This window comes from Schistocerca americana, chromosome 4 (genome assembly GCF_021461395.2).
Source record: "Schistocerca americana isolate TAMUIC-IGC-003095 chromosome 4, iqSchAmer2.1, whole genome shotgun sequence".
Lineage (NCBI taxonomy): Eukaryota > Metazoa > Arthropoda > Insecta > Orthoptera > Acrididae > Schistocerca > Schistocerca americana.
Genome location: NC_060122.1, coordinates 208,443,147 through 208,465,149, shown reverse-complemented (window position 1 = coordinate 208,465,149; position 22,003 = coordinate 208,443,147). Strand labels below are relative to the sequence as shown.

The window sequence follows — 22,003 nt, the reverse complement described above, 5'->3', positions numbered from 1 at the left end:
CCAGGCTTTCTCTCCTCGTGGACGGAGAGCTAGATGTCATCGATTGCCAGAGACGAAACGTCAGGGAATAGTTATATATGTCGACCACGTATTCTCAACCTCACCGGCCATAAAAATCTATATTGTATGAATTTTATTAGTGTCTCCCGATTCATTTTTACTCACCTCCAAACAGTTCCCCTTAATTACTTTTACCTGGATTGATCAGTCAGTGGAAGAGGCGACCCGTTATCTTGTATTGTACTTTTATTTTGAAAAGCCGACCTGTGTGGCCGAGCGGTTCTAGGCGCTTCAGTCTGAAACCGCGCGACCGCTACGGTCGCAGGTTCGAATCCTGCCTCGGGCATGGATGTGTGTGATGTCCTTAGGTTTAAGTAGTTCTAAATTCTAGGGGACTGACGACCTCAGATGTTAAGTCTCATAGGGCTCAGAGCCATTTGAACCATTTTGAAAAGCAATTTATTTGCCAGTTCTGCGAGTTATTCTGTCATAGCCAACCATCGCTTTATGCTCCGAAGGGCCAAGATGTGGTATGTATCTCTCTTCTTCGTGTTCAAAGTCGTACATTATTTATGACGGAGCCGCTGGCATATCACTGCAATGCCTCCATCTCTTATCCATATTGCATAGTATTCATATGAGAGAGTGATGTAGGCATTGTATAATGTACCTACCACTGCCAATTTTAACCTTGTGGTGCATGAATTTTACTGCAGTGGACAAGTTATAATGGTCAATTTTCTGGCGTTTTCAATCAGTCATGACGCTGCAAATGAATGCAGGGAATAGGAAGTGCCGACTGCAGTGAACTGCGTGCATTTGCAGCCTCAAGACTGATTGAAAATTCCAAAGAAGTGAGCATTAACAGCGGTCCACTGTAGTGGACGCTATGCGCCACAGGTTCAAATGGCTCTGAGCACTATGGAACTTAACATCTGTGGTCATCAGTCCCCTAGAACTTAGAACTACTTAAACCTAACAAACCTAAAGACATCACCCACATCCATGCCCGAGGTAGGATTCGAACCTGCGACCGTAGCAGTGGCGCGGTTCCGGACTGAGCGCCTAGAACCGCTCGGCCGGCCTGCGCCACAGGATTAATGAACTAAGGGTAGCAATACATATTGCCGAAAGCAGTAATTCAATAATTGTGTTTACATATCGGTTTTCAAAACAAGACTACAATATAGTTCCTCTTAGTTGCTGTGGACCAGCGAAGATATTATCCATGACACTAGATGACCAGTACGAGTCGCATTCCCGGCCTTCGTTACTCCCTTCATCGGTTGCGAGAGCCAGTACTTACCAAAGATGGACGCACAGGCACGCGTCCTGTGCGTGCAGCAGAACCCTGTGGAAACACTGTGCGGCGCGATAAGAGCAGCGCTCTCTGCCCGTAGACTGGACGCGTCCCTCCCCCGCGTGCCGCGAGACGGATTTTCACCGATCGCCGGCCGGCTGACAATGCAGCGACGTGATCTCTGCGCGGCCATTGAAGAAGACGGGCAGCGGGCGCGCGCCGCCGTGTAGTGTCGTGTCCACGTCGCGTCGCGTCACGTCACTCAGGGCTAATTGTGCGGCGCACAATCGGCCGGCCGCGTCCATTGTGCCGTTATTGGCGGCTGCTGGCGCTGACTGCGCCGCCTGTTTATAGGCTGACAGCGCGGCAGCAGCAGCAGCAGCGGCGGCCGTGTTCGGCCCCGGCGCGTGTGGAATCCCCGCCGCGCTGTAACTACAAACACGACGCGCTGCCAATGCCAGCGCCCGCAAATGCGCCATCTTGCTAGCCTCGTGTAATGTTGCACATGTAGTGGCGTCCATTCTAGAACCGAACAGACCACAAAACCACGTTGCTTCTTTTGTCTAGCTTTAGTTGGGCAAGACACGACTTACAGATGTCTATGGATTTTTCTAAAACGTGGGTTCTAGAGCCCAACAGACCACAAAACAACGCTTTATGCTGTGGATCTGAAGTTGGGTGAGACACAACCTTCTGATGTCCGCGGATTTTTCTATAACTTGTAAGAGGCTATGTGATATTCTACAAGAACCATGTAGTTGTAATTAAAGGGTAGCTACTCACATTGGTCTGGTGTGCGATCACGCATGAGTTATGAGCCCCCCAATACTTAAGCTAAACAGGGCAGAAAAGTGATGGACTTCGTCTCGCCTGCCCGCCGACAACTGGGCGTCCGATCTCCATCGTCGTGTTACATGTTTCGTATGACAGTGAAACTAAGTGGATATTCTAAAGCGATAATGCGGAATAGATTTACATTGGAAGAAAATTACTTCCCGTTTTGACCATACGTAATGGAGCAGGAACAGGACAGACACAGAAAAGGTCAAACACGTGAGAAACGCATACTATTTATTTTATGACTAACACACAATTTGTCCAATATGAGCAGTGGAGACGTTGACGAGAAAATCTGTGCTCTGTAGCTGTTCACAGTGTAAGAGGTCCATGATTAAAGAATTTGTTGCTAGCGCACTCGAGCAGATGTAATTTCGATGTATTGCTCACGCGCTGTCTGCGATATGTAAGGTATAACAGAATCTCGGACCAGAGAGCAGTGTTGTCAGCAGTAGGAGTAAGCAGTTGCTAGTGAGCAGTCTGGTGTATCGTGTTGGCTGGGCCGGTCGTGCGGAGCGATGGCGGAGCCTGAGCGATGTAAGGTAAAAGCGGCCTCGCGAATACGTACTATTGTGATGTCAAGCCCCATGTAAATGTTATTAAAAAAAATCTCTTAATAATAATCTTTCTTATAAAAAATTAACTTTTGATAATCATTGATCTCAATTTAAAGAACTTACTAATTTCTCCAATCCATGGTCACCCCGATTATTGTAAAGAAAAATCAGTTGTTTCTTTTTATACTTGACAAATCTGTCGGCCAGCATTGCACAGGGCTGTGCCAGAAAAATTTCTTATAGGAGCAGATATATACGCGTTATCCGGTGACCTTATTGAGGTAAGAATTTTCAATTTATTCAGAATGATCGTTCAGGGCCATTACGCAGCGCTACTGACGTCCAAAATTCACCAGTTTAAATTCACAGTCAATTATTGAAAGGTTATTAGTGAGCGACAGTTTTATTGAGAAGTTAGTCACATTATATCATTGGTAGGTTACGCTAAATGTGAATTATATACTTATATTTTTTACTGTTGGGAGGTTATTAGACATATTAATTTATCTGTTGGGAGGTAACAACAGCAGTTCCACTTGAATCTGAGCAATGTGTTCCTTCTGACTGCTGTGGCCGAGCGGTTTTAGGCGCTTCACTCCGGAACCGCGCTGCTGCTACGGTCGCAGGTTCGAATCCAGCCTCGGGGATGGATGTGTGTGATGTCCTTAGGTTAGTTAAGTTTAAGTAGTTCTAAGACTAGGGGACTAATGAACTCAGATGTTAAGTCCCATAGTACTTAGAGCTATTTGAACCAATGTGTTCCTATGTACTGTCATTCAGATCAAGTGGAGACCTAACGTGTCCCCAGTAAACACTTTCTTTTAGACATCAGTATAGCCAAAACCTGCATGGATCCAGATTAGGTGATCGTGCAGCCCGTGGATTTGGAAAACCTCTGGCGATAACACGTTCGTCGAAGGTTTCATTAAGCGGATCATCCATTGGGCGACTGACACGAGGTGTTGCCCCATCTTGCATGAAAACCGTCGTTGTCTCACAGTTGCTCTGTTCCAAAGTAACAATCGGGTGCCGTACAATGAGGTCTCGATAACGTGCAGATGTCAGGGTACACCTGGTAGGCCCTCTGGGTGTTATCTCTTCGAATAAGAAAAGAACGAGGGTATAGGTGCTTGTGAATCCACACCACACAGTCAAACACGCCGAGTGTGATGGCTCTGCATGTACAACATGCTGTTTAACAGTTGTATGTACCAACTGCACCCTGTAGTGAAAATTTGTCTCACCACTCCATATATTATTGCCATAAACCGAAGATCAAAATCAGAAAATTGCTGCGTATCATGGGGTTTGAGTTGCTGCACCGACTGGATCTTGCACCAGTGTAAAAAAAACGCAAAATTCTCCGCACTGTTCACCCTGCGATGGACAATTCTCTTGACGCTGCATGAGCACTAACAACCCGGGACATGTGCTACATTGTCAGTTTCAGCAACATGAACCTTATCAATAACATCCACCGTGGTAGGACCCCATTGTCTTCCAGATGCCACACAAAGCTTGAATTTCATTATCATCTTCTTTAGATCGTTAAATGACATTGGGCTTTCCCTCAGATCTTGCAACTAGCGATACTCTCTCAATGCAGCACTATAATTGCTGTTGTTCACATAAAACAGTTTTGCTAGCAGCACATGGCCTCTTTTCTCGATAGATATACTGTCCAATGAAGTTATGGCTTATCAAATGATCAAATGACAGCGTCGATGTCATATTGTCAATCAAACTGCGTAGAGTGCTAGATTTGCAGCTAGTGGCTACAGATGGAACTACTTTACTCTCCAGCGTAAATAGGTTCCACATTAACGCATTAGTGTATCTACCAAGGTTCGTTACCATACGATAATTACAGGCCGCACTGGACCTCCGTGGGTAGCTACACCTTACATATAAGTTCTCGATATACTACATACGTACTCTGCAAACCTTCAGCGGTGAATGCCGCCGGATATCTTTTAACAGTGATAGTCATTGTCGTTTCTGACCCACTAGCAGATGGAGAGAGGAAAACTCGATTATCTCTATACTTCTACTCCTTACAGTGTGCTAGAATGGTGATGTAATACCTATGACTGATTTACTATCCTACAGAAAGTTTCATTCATCTACTAATATTTTGTTCCTGGAAATTGAAGGCACCGAACATCTTCACTTTGCAGGTATTTCGTCATCTACTCGATTGTTTAATTAAACAAAAAGGGACAGATGTAAGACTGTAGTTAAATGATAGCCAGTAAATGTGATTAATTTTAAATGTAGTCTGGGAAAAGGCGCAAATGTGAGGTAGTCCTGTCAAAATGTACTGTAGTGTGAATCCACAATTGTGAGCAACTTAGCGAGTTGCCACCTTCCTATAGGACAAGGATCTGACCTGAAAAAGGAACTGCAAACACATTCACTTCCTTTTATCGATTACAGCAATGTCATCCTCCAATGCCTTTTCCAGGAAAGCTCACGGTGCCTGAAACTGGTTATAAGTGCCTGTGTTCATTATGTATATGATGTTCGACACTTTGATCATACTTCATCACCATATGCACAGCTATCCTGGCTGCGAACAGACAAGCGCAGAGATTTCCATAGCCTCTGCCTTCCCTACTGTCTCATCAACGAAAACTGTCCCTCATATCTCCCCTCGTCCATAACGTTCTTGTCCGAACAACATGGCAGAAACAAATCCTTCCTGTCCCATTCCACCGTTCAGCCACTTTCTCCCCTGTAGCAGGAAACTGACTCTGGAATAACCTCCCACATTATATTAGAGAACGGAATAACATCTCCAACTCCAGAAGAAGTTAATGATGTATCTACTAAACCAAAAGAAATAATTACCATGGTCCCCGTATGCACCCGGTGCGCTAGCCATCCCTCTTTCCAACTCGATCTTTCTCTTTTCCCAGTATTCTTAGCCGATGCAGTCCAGATCTCACTGCATTAGAAAACTTCTATTTTATATACACAAAACCTTTTTTACATCTGTCACTATTATTGTTGTATCATTTTCATATTCATTATTACTATTACTGTTATTATCACTAGGACTATAATTATTATTATCATTATTAGTGGCAGCAGTCGCAGTACTACAAGTACTGCCATTGTCAGCTTTATTAGTTCATAGTCAGTATTATTTACTCACACCGTCACTTGGGGCAATTAAATTGTTTTAATATTATTTGTAATATTAAAATCGTTATTTCTTAGGTAATTATGATATTAAAAATGTGTCTTATGTGTGAATCTCTGGTCCGATGTAAGAGAGGGCCTTACGGCGCTCATCATACCTGTTAAATAAAAAAAAGTGAATTAAATAAATAAATGAAATAGAAAGTACATCGAGACACCACGAAAACTTAACGAAATTACGCCTAGACCCTAGAGAGAGCGTGGAAAGTTTAACCGAGATGAATCAAGAAAATGAGAGACGCTACAGAAGAGTTCGATAATATTGAAAAATCGACAGGGGCGGAATGACAAAGGTTAGCGTGTTACGATCGGTGGCGTCGCGTTACAGATACTCTCGGTGCAAGTAGAGTAACTGTAGAGAAGTAACCAATGTGGCTGCTGCAAGCTTCCTGTCGCGAATCATACTGACCTCCTGCCAAGCTAAGAAGGCAATATTTGCGTATCAAAATGGGGGTAACTTCTGCTATAGTTTGCGACGTGAAAATGTCCAGGATCGGCAAGTTCTGGGGCTGGAGGGCGGCTATCCGTACTATTTGTAAACTAGAACACCATACCGTAGTGTCTAGCCGCAGTTAACAATAAGATTACCGTCGACAGCATGACAGGGGTGGTGGCGGAACCGTTTCTGCAGCCTCAGACCTGCAGGGCGGGACGGTCTCTCGATGTCCAAGCTGGGACACATGTTTGGGTGTCAGTTCCTCGAAAGAGAGGTGAATTAGAGTGCCTTGACTACGACGTGGCTTCAACTTAACATCAAACGTCATGGCTTGCAACTATACGGAATTTCGGCCCCCTGTGTACATTGTAAATTAATCAATCAGTGGTTCTCCGTGCAAGCGAGCCATTGTTGATTTCCGTTCGCCAGAGAAAATTAATCTACGTACAGAAACTGATCGATATAACGTTTTGTAAATTGTTAATTAATAGTCTGTCTAGGATCACTATCAATGAACTCGGAATTCTGCAGGAAAAGCGAATCTTTGATCAAAATTACTAAATTGATTTTATTTCGCTCTCTTTCGTTGTGACAGTGTCTCGCTCAGACAGCCGTTATGGCAGTACCCCGGGCGCTGTACTCTCTCCGCGTTGTAGTACGAAAACTGAGTGCTATTATCTTCGAAGTCGTTGTGTCCTTCCAATCAAGCTAACTGTTCCTACATACTTGAGCTTCCTAAAAACCGCATTAGGCCTATTCGTAGAAGCTGTGCTACTGAATGTCAGTCAGGAAATGTGGCTAGGTACCACCTCACTGCTCACATGCGATTCGAAGACATGTATACAGACGATATGGTGAATGATGAATGGCCGACGTGGTCCAACAGCGTGGCCGCCGCGATCGCCGGATTTAACCACTGGGGACTGCTTCTTGTGGGAGTCGTATGAAAAGTTTAATTTGCGAGAATCCTATAGAGGCAGGGAAAGGTCTGCTGGGACGAGTTCTGACCGCTGTACTAGAAACTGAATAGAAATTAGGTGGGATTTGTAGACAGATTTTTTTCCTCTCAGGGAAATTTATATTCGAATTTACGATATGCTGTAGAATTATGGAGCAAGCTGTTGTTGATGATACTTGCCTGTAATTTACTAAGTCCTTTCTTTTACCCTCATTTTTTACGGGACTCCTCTCTACTTTTATCCAGTAGCTTGGGACTTAACACAACGTGAGAGGTTCGAGATAACTGTAAGCCATGTATGGGACCAATGTTGAAGGCAATGCCTGGCAGCGTCGTTGGAAGTGTCCTACGAAAATATCACTCAGCCACGAAAAAAGTTCCTGTCAGATACTTCGTTCGACAGATATCACCGAGCAAGGTGCCGCATCTGTTAATACACTGGACTCGCACTCTGGAGGACGACGGCTCAAACCCACGACCGCCCATCCTGATTTAGGTTTTTCGTGATTTCCCTAAATCGCTTTGGGAAAATACCATGATGGTTCCTTTGAAAGGGCACTGCCGTTTTCCTTTCTATCCTTCCCTAATCCGCGCTTGTGCTCCAAAGAGCTCGTTGTCGACGGGACTTTAAACACTGTCCTCATCGACTGGTATTCAATCAGGATATTGGTGGCTTGCTAATTACTCGTTCATCTACATAAGTACTGCAAAGACACTACAGAACCAATATTATTCATTTTCTTTCTTCCTGAATTATGACTGTCTGCATGCGCCTGTGCTTGCCTTAACCTCTGTTGTTAACCATGATACCTACCTGAGACGTACTTGACAGCAGCCTGATGGTCTCATTGCCGTGCTAGAATACAGGTTATCTAAATTCAGCCAAGAAAATTTTGCGAGAAATACGTCATTTTATTTCAAGCATTTTCATTTACGATCCCCTCGGCACTCCGTTATCCTTCTTGATGGGCTGTACCGAAGTGTTCGATCCCAAGCAGTATCTCTGACTTATTTCGATGTCTTCATGCCTACTTGATAATGACGCTTACGAAGAAGGGAACTGTTACCTAAGCGTCGCTTCCTCACGAATGAACGGTTGCCAGGTATTTCAAAACAGTGAGCGCTCCCAAGAGGCAGCTAATGGAAGATTCTGTCACTACGGAAATTTCGTTATTGCTTTGTCCTACAACGCACATGTTAATTCACATGTTATTATCAAAACCTGCTTTCAGTTAGAGCGCTTTGATTATAGTTAAATGTAGATTATACTGAACGCCTTCGTTACAACTACACAGACGGAAAAAAGTGTCTGCACTGAAACATAGCCGGCCGCTGTGGCCTAGCGGTTCTAGGCGCTTCAGTCCGGAACTGCGCTGCTACTATGGTTGCAGGCTCGAATCTTGCCTTTGGCATGGCTGATTTGGTGTCCTTATGTTGGTTAGGTATAATTAGTTCCAAGTCTAGGGAACTGATAGCCTCAGAAGCTAAGTCCCATAGTGCTTAGAGCCATTTGAGCCAAAACATAATTAATGTCGAATAACGAAATTTCGGGAAAATATTTGTCTAGCTAACATATTTAAGTGTTTAGCATTGCAAGGTAGGTTAATCTTCCCGCAAGTAAGCCATTGTAAATGTGAGTTGCTGGTACATTAACAACCGATGTCATGGCCAGAATGTTGAATGCAAGCATGAGAAGGGTATGCGTTGTTTCGTACAGCTGCCGAATGTCAGTTTGTGAGATGGGGTTCCACGCCTGTTGCACTTGGTCGGTCGATACAGGGATGGTTAATGCTGGTTGTGGATGACGGTGGACTTGTCTTTTGATGATGTCCCATTCGTGATCGATTGGATACAGATCTGGCGATCGAGTAGGCCAAGGCAACATGTCGACAGGTTGGGTTACAACAGCCGTATGTGGTTCATCGTCATCCAGTTGGAAAACACCCTCGGGAATGCTGTTCTTGAATCGCAGCACAGCGTGTCGAATTACCAGACTGATGTCCAACTTTGTATCAGGTTGCGTGGGATAACCGCAATAGTGCTCCTTCTGTCATACACAATCTCACTCAAGATCATAAATCGAAATGCAGGTCCAGTTTGTCTAGCAAGCAGACAGGTTGGTTGCAGGCGCTAACTTGCCTTCTTCTGACCAAGACCCGGCCATCTCTGGTACCGAGGCAGAATCAGCTTTTATCATAAAACACAACAGACCACCATCCTGTCCTCCGATGAGCTCCCGCTTGACACCACCGAAGTTGTAAACGGCGGTGGTTTGGGATCAGCGGAATACACGATACCGGGCGTCTGGCTCTGAGCTGTACTTGAAGTAACCGATGGTAGCAGTTCGTTTCGTCTCTGTCATTCCAACTGCAGCTTAAATTTATACTGCAGGAGCAGTACGATGTAACAGAGCCATACGCAGAATACCATGGCCCCACGGCCCGGTCTTCTTTGGACCATACATTCTAGCGATCCGTCCGGAGTGGCCGTGCGGTTCTGGGCGCTACAGTCTGGAACCGAGCGACCGCTACGGTCGCAGGTTCGAATCCTGCCTCGGGCATGGATGTGATGTGTATGATGTCCTTAGGTTAGTTAGGTTTAATTAGTTCTAAGTTCCAGGCGACTGATGACCTCAAAAGTTAAGTCGCATAGTGCTCAGAGCCATTCTAGCGACCTCCGCTGCCAGCAATCGTGTACAGTGACTAGATTCCTTCCAAGTCCTTTTGCAATGTCACAGAAGGAACATCCATCGTCTCGTAGACCTATTACACGCCCTTGTTCAAACTCGGTGAGGTGTTGGTAATAGCGTCTTTGCCGGCCGAAGTGGCCGTGCGGTTAAAGGCGCTGCAGTCTGGAACCGCAAGACCGCTACGGTCGAAGGTTCGAATCCTGCCTCGGACATGGATGTTTGTGATGTCCTTAGGTTAGTTAGGTTTAACTAGTTCTAAGTTCTAGGGGACTAATGACCTCAGCAGTTGAGTCCCATAGTGCTCAGAGCCATGGCGTCTTTGTCGCCTTAAAGGCGTTCTTGACAAACATCAGCTCACCACGCCCAATCTCAAAGTTAACTAACAGTTATGACTGGTACAGAGTGTACTTAAAGTAAACCTAATGTGCAGCTGCATCGCTAATAGAGTCACTCTCATGCGACTCGCGCTAAATTTGAATAGACATAATCTTTCAGATGTAGAAACACGCCTAACGGCTTTCATTTATGTCGCAGAACTAGAGCTACTGCTGGGTGTTATGATTTTTTTTTTTTTTTTTGTCAGTGCAAAATTTCCTAGCTATAATTAGAATTTAGTGCTATACATGTCTGAATTTTGGATAAAACTAGTTTTATCAGTGAACGTAAGACGAAACTAGATTTGGCTAGAGAATCTTGTGTGAGGGAAATAATTCAATCAAAAGCAATTAAACGTTAACCGGGATTGCTTCAGATGTTCAAATGTGTGTGAAAACTTATGGGACTTAACTACTAAGGCCATCAGTCCCTAAGCTTACACACTACTTAGCCTAAATTATTCTAAGCGCAAACACGCACATCTATGTCCAAGAGAGGACTCGAACCTCCGCCGGGATCAGCCGCACAGTCCATGACTGCAGCGCCTTAGACCGCTCGGCTTAACCGGGATTAAAACAACGAATCATTAAAATAGAAAGTTTAGTCTACAATAAGTACTGCTTCGTAGTCCAAGGCCAAGGCTTACTTTTTTATCTTATGAGTCCCATAAATATTAACAACTTGAATCGGTTTAATTTTGTCTACTATTCCTGTGTCTGATTGTTCTTCAATTTCGTACTCTAATTTATCGTAAATTTCTTTCTTTTTTTTCTCATCACATCGAAGCAGTACGATAACATGTCAGATGTGCCACCGTGCTTATGTAAAAGAATTTGTATGGCATGAACACAACAGATAATGCGCCTTGTCACGGCCCGCGCGGCTTCCCCCGTCGGAGGTTCGAGTCCTCCCTCGGGCATGGGTGTTTGTGTTGTCCTTAGCGTAAGTTTAAGTTAGATTAAGTAGTGGGTAAGCTTAGGGAGATGACCTCAGCAGCTTGGTCCCATAAGGTCTTACCACAAATTTCCAGAATTACATGTTGCATAATATCGTTTCCTTGTGGTTCACACTTTGAAGCGACAGAAGTCATGCGATACCTCCTAATGTTATGTTGGACCTCCTTTTGCCTAGTGTAGAACAGAAACTTAACGTGGGATGAACTCAAAAATCGTTCGAAGTCATCTCCATAAACATTGACACATGCTGCCTCTTTAGCCATTCGTTATTGCGAGCGTGTTGCAGGTGGAGGATTTTGTGCACGAACTGATCCCTCGATTACATCCCTCAAATGTTCGATGGGATTCACGTCTCGGTGGCCAAATCATTCGCTCTAAGTGTGAAGGATGTTCTTCATACTAGTTGTGAACAATTGTGGCCCGGTGACATTGTGCATTGTCATGCACAAAAATTCCACCGTTGTTTGGGAACATAGAGTCCGTGAATGGCTGAAAATGGTCTACAAGTAGCCGATCATGACAATTTATAGTCAATTATCGGCGCTGTTCGACCAGACGACTTAGTCTATTCTTTGTAAATACAGCCCACACCATTACGGATCCACCACCAGCTTGCGCAGTGTCTTGTTGACAATTTGCGCCATAGCATTGTGTGGTTTGTACCACACTCGAACGCTACTATCTGCTGTTACCAACTGAAATAAGGGCTCATCTGACCTGGTCATGGTTTTTCAGTAGTCTGGGGTCCAACCGATATGGTCACGAAACCAGGAGAGGTGCTAATGCGTTGGCATGCTGTTAGCAAAGGCGCTCGCGTAGGTCGTCTGCTGCCGTAGCCCATTAACCTCAAATTCGGTAGCACTTTCCTAATGGATACGTTTGTCGTACGTCTCACATTGATTTCTGAGGCTATTTCACGCGGTGTTGCTTGTCTGGCAGCAGTGACAACTTCACCCTGACGCCTCTGCTCTCCGTCGCTAAGTGAAGGCCGTTGACTACTACGTAGTCAGTGGTGAGAGGCAATGCGTGAAATTTTGTATTCTTGGCAGGCTCCTGACACTGTGTATCTTGGAATATCGAGTTTCCAAACGATTCCCGAATTGGAATGTCCCATACGTCTAGTTCCAACTGCTGTCTGCGTTCAAAGTCTGTTAATTCCAGTCGTGCAGCAGTAATCATGTCTGAAGCCTTTCCACATCACATGAACACAAATGACAGCTCTGTCAACGTACTGGTCTTTCATACCTTGTGTACCGGATACTACCACCATCTAGTAACACGGTGATGGCTATCCTGCCAACCACAACAGAAAGCTTTGCCGGACAATAAAGACTCGGGAGTAGGAATGAGAGAGGAGAAACACTAATGGAGTTTTGCAGTTAGTAATAGCAAGTATTCTATTCAAGAATCACAGGAGGTGAAGGTATGCTTGGAAAATAGCGGGAAATGTCAGAAGATTTCAATTAGATTACGTGAGGGTCAGACAGAAGTTCCAAAATTAGATCTCGGATTGTGAGTCGCACCCAGGAGCAGATATAAACTCAGATAACAATTTAGCAACGATGAAGAGTAGGCTGAAGTTTGAGTGACTAGTCAGGAAGAATCAGAGTGGAAAGATGTGTGATACGGGGGCACAAAAGAGTGAAGAGATACGTTTCAAGTTATCTGAGGATGTAGATAATGTAGTAATGAATAACTCAATAGGCATTTCAGTTGAAGAGAGCAATCACGGATGCTGGAGAAGAAAACCGTAGTTATTAATAACTGCGCAAAAACCATTTGTAGCTGATGAAATACTTCAGATAGGGTATCCAGTATAACAATCAGAATTTAAAAGGGCTTTGGAAGACTTGAGACAAAATTGTTGTTCACGTTGGTGTGTAGAAGTATGAGACTGGCGATACACAAACAGACATTCAGAAAAACATCATTCACATAATTCCGAAGATAAGAAGAGCTGACAAGCGTGAGAATTATCCCGGAACCAGCTTAACGTCTCATGCGTCGAAGTTGCCAACAAGAATAATATACAAAACAGCCGAAAAGAGAATTGAGGAACCGTAGATGACGATCGGTTTGGCTTTAGGTATCATAAAGACACCAGATAGGCCATTCTGACGTTTCGGTTATTAAAGGAAGCAGAAGTGGAGAAAAATCGAGACACGTCCATTGGATCTGTTGACATCGAAAAAGCATTCGACAATGTACAATGGTGCAAGTTGTTCGAAATTCTGAGAAAAAATAGGGGTAAGCTATAGGGAACTAAGGGTAATACACAGTATGTACGACAACTAAGAAGGAACAAAAAGACTGGAAGAGCAAGAACGAAGTGCTCGGATTGAAAAGAATGTAGGGCAGGATTGTAGCATTTCGCCTCTACTGTTCATTCTATACATCGAAGAAGCCATAAGGGAAACAAAACAAAAGTTCAAGAGTGATATTAAACAGGGTGAAAGGATATCAGTGATGCAATTCGCTGATGGTATTACTATCCTTAGTGAATGAGAAGCAGATTTAAAGGTTGTGTTGAACGGAATGAACAGTCTAATGAGTACAGAATATGGAGTAAGTGTCATCGAAGAAAGATAAAAGTAATGAGAAGCAGCAGAAGTGAGAACAGCGGGAAACTTAAAGTTAGAATTGGGGATCACGAAGTAGCCGGAGATAAGAAACTCTGCTACTTCGGCAGCAAAATAACCGATGACAGACGGAGCAAGGAGGACATGAAAAACAGACTAGCACTGGCAAAAAGGGCATTCCTGTCCAAGAGTTGTGTGGTGGTATCAAACAGAGCTCTTAACTTCAGGAATAAATATCTAAGAATGTACGTTTGGAGCACAGCATCGAATGTAGTGGGACATGAACTGTGGAAAAACAAGAACAGAAGAGAATCGAAGCCTTTGAATTGAGGTGCTACAGAAGAATGTTGAAAAGTAGGTGGGCTGATAAGGTAAGGAATGAGCAGGTACTCCGCACGCTCGACGAGGAAAGGAATATAGGGAAACACTGACAATAAGAAGGGACAGCATGATGGGAAATCTGTTAAGACATCTGGGAATAACTTCCATGGTCATACAGGAAGCTGTAGAGGATAAAATCTGTAATGAAAGGCAGAGATTAGAATACATCCAGCAAATAATTGAGGTCGTATGGTGCAATTGCTTCTCTGAGAAGAACAGGTTAGCACAGGAGAGAAATTCGTGGTGGGCAGCATCAAATAAGTTAGAAGACTGTTGACTCAAAACACAAAACAAACAAAAATGATACTACTAAATTTCTCTGATGTACAGGGTGTTACAAAAAGGTACGGCCAAACTTTCAGGAAACATTCCTCACACACAAGGAAAGAAAATATGTTATGTGGACATGTTTCCGGAAACGCTTACTTTTCATGTTAGAGCTCATTTTATTACTTCTCTTCAAATTACATTAATCATGGAATGGAAACACACAGCAACAGAACGTACCAGCGTGACTTCAAACACTTTGTTACAGGAAATGTTCAAAATGTCCTCCGTTAGCGAGGATACATGCATCCACCCTCCGTCGTATGGAATCCCTGATGCGCTGATGCAGCCCTGGAGAATGGCGTACTGTATCACAGCCGTCCACAATACGAGCACGAAGAGTCTCTACATTTGGTACCGGGATTGCTTAGACAAGAGCTTTCAAATGCCCCCATAAATGTAAGTCAAGAGGGTTGAGGTCAGGAGAGCGTGGAGGCCATGGAATTGCTCCGCCTCTACCAATCTATCGGTCACCGAATCTGTTGTAGAGAAGCGTACAAACACTTCGACCGAAATGTGCAGGAGCTCCATCGTGCATGCTGTGTCGTACTTGTAAAGGCATAAAGGCACATGTTCCAGCAGCACAGGTAGAGTATCCCGTATGAAATCATGATAACGTGCTCCATTGAGCGTAGGTGGAAGAACATTGGGCCCAATCAAGACATCACCAACAATGCCTGCCCAAACGTTCACAGAAAATCTGTGTTGATGACGTGATTGCACAATTGCGTGCGGATTCTCGTCAGCCCACACATGTTGATTGTGAAAACTTACAATTTGATCACGCTGGAATGAAGCCTCATCCGTTAGAGAACATTTGCACTGAAATGAGAATCGGCACATTGTTGGATGAACCATTCGCAGAAGTGAACCCGTGGAGGACAATCAGCTGCTGATAGTGCCTGCACACGCTGTACATGGTACGGAAACAACTGGTTCTCCCGTAGCACTCTCCATACAGTGACGTGGTCAACGTTACCTTGTACAGCAGCAACTTCTCTGACGCTAACATTGGGGTTATCGTCAACTGCACGAAGAATTGCCTCGCCCATTACTGGTGTCCTCGTCGTTCTAGGTCTTCCCCAGTTGCGAGTCATAGGCTGGAATGTTCCGTGCTCCTAAGACGCCGATCAATTGCTTCGAACGTCTTCCTGTCGGGACACCTTCGTTCTGGAAATCTGTCTCGATACAAACGTACCGCGCCACGGCATTTGCCCCGTGCTAATCCATACATCAAATGGGCATCTGCCAACTCCGCATTTGTAAATATTGCACTGACTGCAAAACCACGTTCGTGATGAACACTAACTTGTTGATGTGCTTGATGCTACTACTGTAGAGCAATGAGTCGCATGTCAACACAAGCACCGAAGTCAACATTATCTTCCTTCAATTGGGCCAACTGCCGGTGAATCTAGGAAGTACAGTACATACTGACGAAACTAAAATGAGCTCTAGCATGGAAATTAAGCGTTTCCGGACACATGTCCACATAACATCTTTTATTTATTTGTGTGTGAGGAGTGTTTCCTGAAAGTTTGGCAGTATCTTTTTGTAGCACCCTGTGTATGTAATTGATACTAAAGAAATTCAAGCCTCTAGTCTTTCGTATGGCTTAATACCGTCATATATTTTTCGTAGTAGTCATAGTTACAATCCGCTATGCTGCAACTCAATCCCACTGCGTGCACAATGGTTGTCTAATTTTTCACATAAATAGCAAAGTGTCTTGCCAACAAAGTATATATGTTACGAAGACCGTTGTTATAGCAACTTCGAGGTAGTTGATTTGCAGCTGGAGGGATACTGACGGCCTATGGCCAAATGGATGAAGAATATTAAAACTTTATGGATTAGTTTCGGTTTGGTAGAGGTGTAGAAAAGAGAATTTTACATTTAGTGAACATTCTGCAGTACCGAATCAATCGATAAACTTTATATTTATCTACAAATGTTGTGTTGAAGCTTTACACAACTGTAATTTATGTCGTATATGGTTGAAAAATGAGGGAATAAATATCAGTACTAAGTTATAAAAAGTATTCTAGCAATTGTTAAATGAAGTGTAGGGAAATATAGTAGTTGGATTAGGTATAGGGGTAGTCTAGGGCAAGATTGAAGAGTTACAGTGTAACAGTAGTTGCTAAACGTTAAATTTAAAGCATAGAGTATATACCAGCTAAATGACCTCTCCCGCTAAGGTATTTACATGATGCGGCCAAATGCAAGTGAGTCTGTTCAACGCGGTTTTGTATCGTCATAGAAACCAGTTTTTAGGAATTGAGGCCGGCCGGAGTGGCCGAGCGGTTCTAGGCGCTACAGTATGGAACCGCGCACCCGCTACGGTCGCAGGTTCGAATCCTGCCTCGGGCATGGATGTGTGTGATGTCCTTAGGTTAGATAGGTTTAAGTAGTTCTAAGTTCTAGGGGACTGATGACCTCAGTCCCATAGTGCTCAGAGCCGTTTGAACCATTTTTAGAAAATGAGCTCTGCTGCTATTAAATAGTGAATTGGAATTAAATATATTCCCGAAACTCTGTAACCGATATTTTAGTGTCGAGGGAATCAACAACGGTACAGATATTTAAAACAAAAATGTCATTCATCGTTCAGTTTCAGTTGCTCAATTTTTGAATTAAATGATATGTTCCGATCACACTGGGTCATCTTTAGCTCTAAGTAGTTGCATCGGAAACCCGTCTTGTCTATTCTGAACGTAGTATATTGTACACAGTGTACACAGTTACAGTAAATGCTAAAGCACAGCATTTTTTTATTATATTAAGATAAATTTTATGCAGTTATGAACGTTGTATCTCATATTTTACGGAAACGTATATTAAATCCATTGATGTATTCTATTTTCCTCCTGTGAAGGTCATTGACAATTGAAACGTGGAGAATAAATATACAGCTCTACAGCTGACGGCGCAATTATGCTCTTTTCCAGAATTATTTTAAATTCACAAAGCCCTCTGTATGGAAGTGAAACGTAGACCTTAGGTTGTACAGAGAAGAAGAAACTAGATAAGTTGAAAAGTAGTGCTGGTGACGGATGTTATTAGTTATATCGACCGACCTTAAGAAGTGGAGAGATTCTCGAAATAATTTCAAGAAATGTCGCTGAGTCCTTCATTGAAAGATGAGATGATCTACTATGTTTTCTGACGCTGGTAAGGACCTGTCGAAGGTGACTACGTTCAGTACGTTCAGGAATAAATATGTAGATATGAAGAAAAAAGATGCAGAATGTTAATAAAGTTTGTTTTATTCGAAAAGCTTTGAGAGCTTTCACGTAAAAAAAAATCAGACATATCATTTTTCAACATGCTCTCGTAAGTTTTCAAGCACAAGGTTCAAGGGATGAGTCTTGGATTACTCTACAACGCTCTGTGTCTCGGTGGCGTAGGGATCGCGAGAATTAGAACAATTACACAGAGCGCAGTCTTCCCGTACTACAAAGAGAATTGAAAGAAGATAAGCTCTAATAAGTGATACAATGACGCGTACCTTCTGCCAAGCACTCCACAATGATTTTTAAAGTGTGGATGTAGCTGCAGAAGTTTGTCCAAAGCGATGCATTTTCGTCGCTAGCAGCATTGTCGTTTACGCCTTTCAGCCTACCATGTTCATCCGTGCATGACAAGGTACGCTACTAGCCATTAAAATTGCTACGCCAAGAAGAAATGCAGATGATAAACGGGTATTCATTGGACAAATATGTTATTCTAGAACTGACATGTGATTACATTTTCACGCAATTTGCGTCCATAGACCATGAGAAATCAGTACCCAGACCAACCACCTCTGGCCGTAATAACGGCCTTGATACGACTGGGCATTGAGTCAAACAGAGCTTGGTTGACGTGTAAAAGTACAGCTGCCCATGCAGGTTCAACACGATACCACAGTTCATCAAGAGTAGTGACTGGCGTATTGTGACGAGCCAGTTGCTCGGCCACCATTGACCAGACGTTTTCAATTGGTGAGAGATCTGGAGAATGTTCAGGATAATGGTGCTGAAATGTAGGGTTTCGCAGGGATCGAATGAAGGGTAGAGCCACACGTCGTAACACATGTGAACTGTAACGTCCACTGTTCAAAGTCCCGTCAATGCGAACAAGAGGTGACCGAGACTTGTAACCAATGGCACCCAATACCATCACGCCTGGTGATTCGCCAGTACGGCGATGACCAATACACGCTTCCAATGTGCGTTCACCGCGATGTCGCCAAGCACAGATCCGACCATGATGATGCTGTAAACAAAACCTGGATTAATCCGGAAAAGTGACGTTTTGCCATTCGTGCGCCCAGGTTCGACGTTGAGTACACCATCGCAGGCGCTCCTGTCTGTGATGCAGTGTCGAGGGTAACCTCAGCCACGGTCTTCGAGCCGATAATCCATGCTGCTGCGAACGTTGTCGAACTGTTCGTACAGATGGTTGTTGTCTCGCAAACGTCCCCATCTGTTGACTGAGGGATCGAGACGTGGCGGCACGATCCGTTACAGCCATGCGGATAAGGTGACTGTCATCCCAACTGCTAGTGATACAAGGGCGTTGGGATCCAGCACGGCATTCCTTATTACCCTCCACCGATTCCATATTCTGCTAATAGTCATTGGATCTCGACCAACGCGAGCAGCAATGTCGTGATACGATAAACCGCAATCGCTATAGGATACAATCCGACTTTTATCAAAGTCGGAAACGTGATGGTACGCATTTCTCTTCCTTACACGAGGCATCACAACTACGTCTCACCAGGCAACGCCGGTCAACTGCTGTTTGTGTATGAGAAATCGGCTGGAAACTTTCCTCACATCAGCACGTTGGAGGTGTCGCCCCCGGCGCCAGCCTTCTGTGAATGCTCTGAAAAGCTAATCATTTGCATATGACAGCATCTTCTTCCTGTCGGTTAAATTTCGCGTCGGTAGCACGTCCTATTCGTGGTGCAGCAATTTTAATGGCCAGTAGTGTACGATTGCGTTGTCTCGTTCGTCAGAGACATGCGCCTTCAGCCTCAGCTGCAGTTTGCAGAGCGGCCTGTGCCGAGGCTGGCGGATGGAATGCTGCGGACGTGTTGGCCGCAGGCCCATGCTCGGCGAACAGCCCGCAGCGCCTGTCGATGTCTGCGCTCATGCATTGCTTATAGAACGCCGTCTCCCTCAAGACGGAGACTACCCTGCGAGACTTCCACCGCCGTCGGCTGCCGGCGCGTGCAGCATACCCACGGCGAGCGTTTTGCATCGTGAAAAGTAAAACGTCTCGTATGTTTTAACTTACGCGCTTAGAATACCACTCACGATGTACAGGATGTTTCAGGACAAATGGTAAATATATTAGGAGACGATAGTACATCCCTATAATAGCACAATGAATATAACGTTTGTCCAATTTTAATTTGTTAAGGAGATATAGGCTGGTTACCAATATAAGTTTTCTTTCGCTTGTTAATACCAAATGTCATTTCTGCTTTTTAAGTTCAAGTTGTGAGGTTTTGTTTGATTTTAAGTAATTGAGTTCTTAATTGTGATTTATTGACAAACTGTCCAGTATCGTAACTAGAAACGCTAAGAATTTTGATACAGCATTTGTGTACAGGTTTCGAAATGGAAGCACTACTGCATGGTATAGAGAATACAGTGAACATTTTCTTAACCGCCAAGTACCATTTTTGAGATTTTGATGGTTACTAGAGGAGGCCGAAATGCACGCGTCTTAGCTCACGCAGGCTGGCGTGAGGAAATTAGAATTTAGAAAAACGGACGTAGCTGGTGGAATACTTAACTTTAATCCATTAATGATGAACGTCGGTCTTGACGGTACATGATTCACAACATCAATAGTAACTGATAATGGCGCCTTGCTAGGTCGTAGCAAATGACGTAGCTGAAGACTATGCTAAAGTATCGTCTCGGAAAATGAGAAAGTAAAGTAGGCAGTGAACCATCGCTAGCAAAGTCGGCTGTACAACTGGATCGAGTGCTAGGAAGTCTCTCTAGTCCCGCCGTGTGGCGGCGCTCGGTCTGTAATCACTGATAGTGGCGACACCCGGGTCTGGCGTATACTAACGGACCGCGACCGATTTAAAGGCTACCACCTAGCAAGTGTGGTGTCTGGCGATGACACCACACTTTCCTCCACCACATACCCTACTACTACATTTCATTTCTCCACGACCATTAGATTTTCATCATATATCATTCTAATACCAGTCAAATTTATTCGATTTATTCGTTTCCTCGTCGTTCCAAGTCTATTATCTATTAACTATTTTGTTGTTGTGGTATAAGAAGTCCCATGTAACCTCTAAGTCCATAGTCTATTTAATTTTTCTCATGTTCCTGCCTGTGAACACCTAGTTCTAAGCATACCATGAAATTCAATTTTAAATTTTTTGCAGCTCCACAGTTAGTTTTCAAGTGATTTTACTTTTGCTTGGAACTTTACTAAAACTTATATTTTGTTTGGTTTATTCCCATTGTTCAAACGGTTCAAATGGCTCTGAGCACTATGGGACTCAACTGCTGAGGTCATTAGTCCCCTAGAACTTAGAACTAGTTAAACTTAACTAACCTAAGGACATCACAAACATCCATGCCCGAGGCAGGATTCGAACCTGCGACCGTAGCGGTCTTGCGGTTCCAGACTGCAGCGCCTTTAACCGCACGGCCACTTCGGCCGGCTATTCCCATTGTCTGCGTCCACGTTATTACAAGACATCCTCAGACAGTGACCACAGACTTTGACAGAAGTTACTCGGGTTGCAGGTGCCATCTTCGAGCAGGGCACGGACGAGGTGCAGGCGGCGTTCAAGTTGGCGATGCTGACGCACAACAGGAACACATCGGGCCGCTTCGAGCTGCAGGCCTTCGTCGACGTCATCAACACCGCAGACGCCTTCAAGCTGTCCCGGCTCAGTGAGTACCTCCATTATAATAATAGATAATTTGAATTCGTCCCATAGAAGTAGGTGCTGACTATGTGCTGCAAAATTATCTGTCCTTATTCAGTGGAATGAGATGCCTTGTTCCTGGCAGTTTAGACATTACAATTCAAGGTTTCATTATTTACCTTTTAATAAAATCAGATGTATAACAATTGCGAAAGAAGCTGACGGTTAAGAATGTTGAGGGTAATCCGTATAGCAACACGAAAGAATACAGGAACAAGATGCCATTTAAAAATATTTATGCATTGTTAGTGGGCGAGAAAAGCAGCTATTAATATAAACTTTATTCTCAGATAAAGATGTTTAGTAACAGCTGGAAATTCCGTGATATTTAACACAATAGTTGTGACTACAGAGGACGTCTTAAAGAGCTCTACTTTGGAAATAATGGATAGCGAAATGTGTACAAAATCTGTTTTCAGTGTTGAATTGAGTGGATGACTCAA

At 43.9% G+C, this 22,003-nt stretch overlaps 1 protein-coding gene across 1 annotated transcript in view; it reads left to right on the top strand.

Annotated features, from left to right (window-relative positions):
- Nucleotides 1–22,003, top strand: part of LOC124613042 (glutamate receptor 1-like) — a 1,340,173-nt gene that overhangs the window by 352,813 nt on the left and 965,357 nt on the right. Inside the window, exon 2 of the mRNA XM_047141610.1 lies at nucleotides 21,376–21,525. Coding sequence (XP_046997566.1) covers nucleotides 21,429–21,525 — 97 coding nt within the window. The 5' untranslated portion in view covers nucleotides 21,376–21,428. The remainder of the gene's footprint in view (nucleotides 1–21,375; nucleotides 21,526–22,003) is intronic.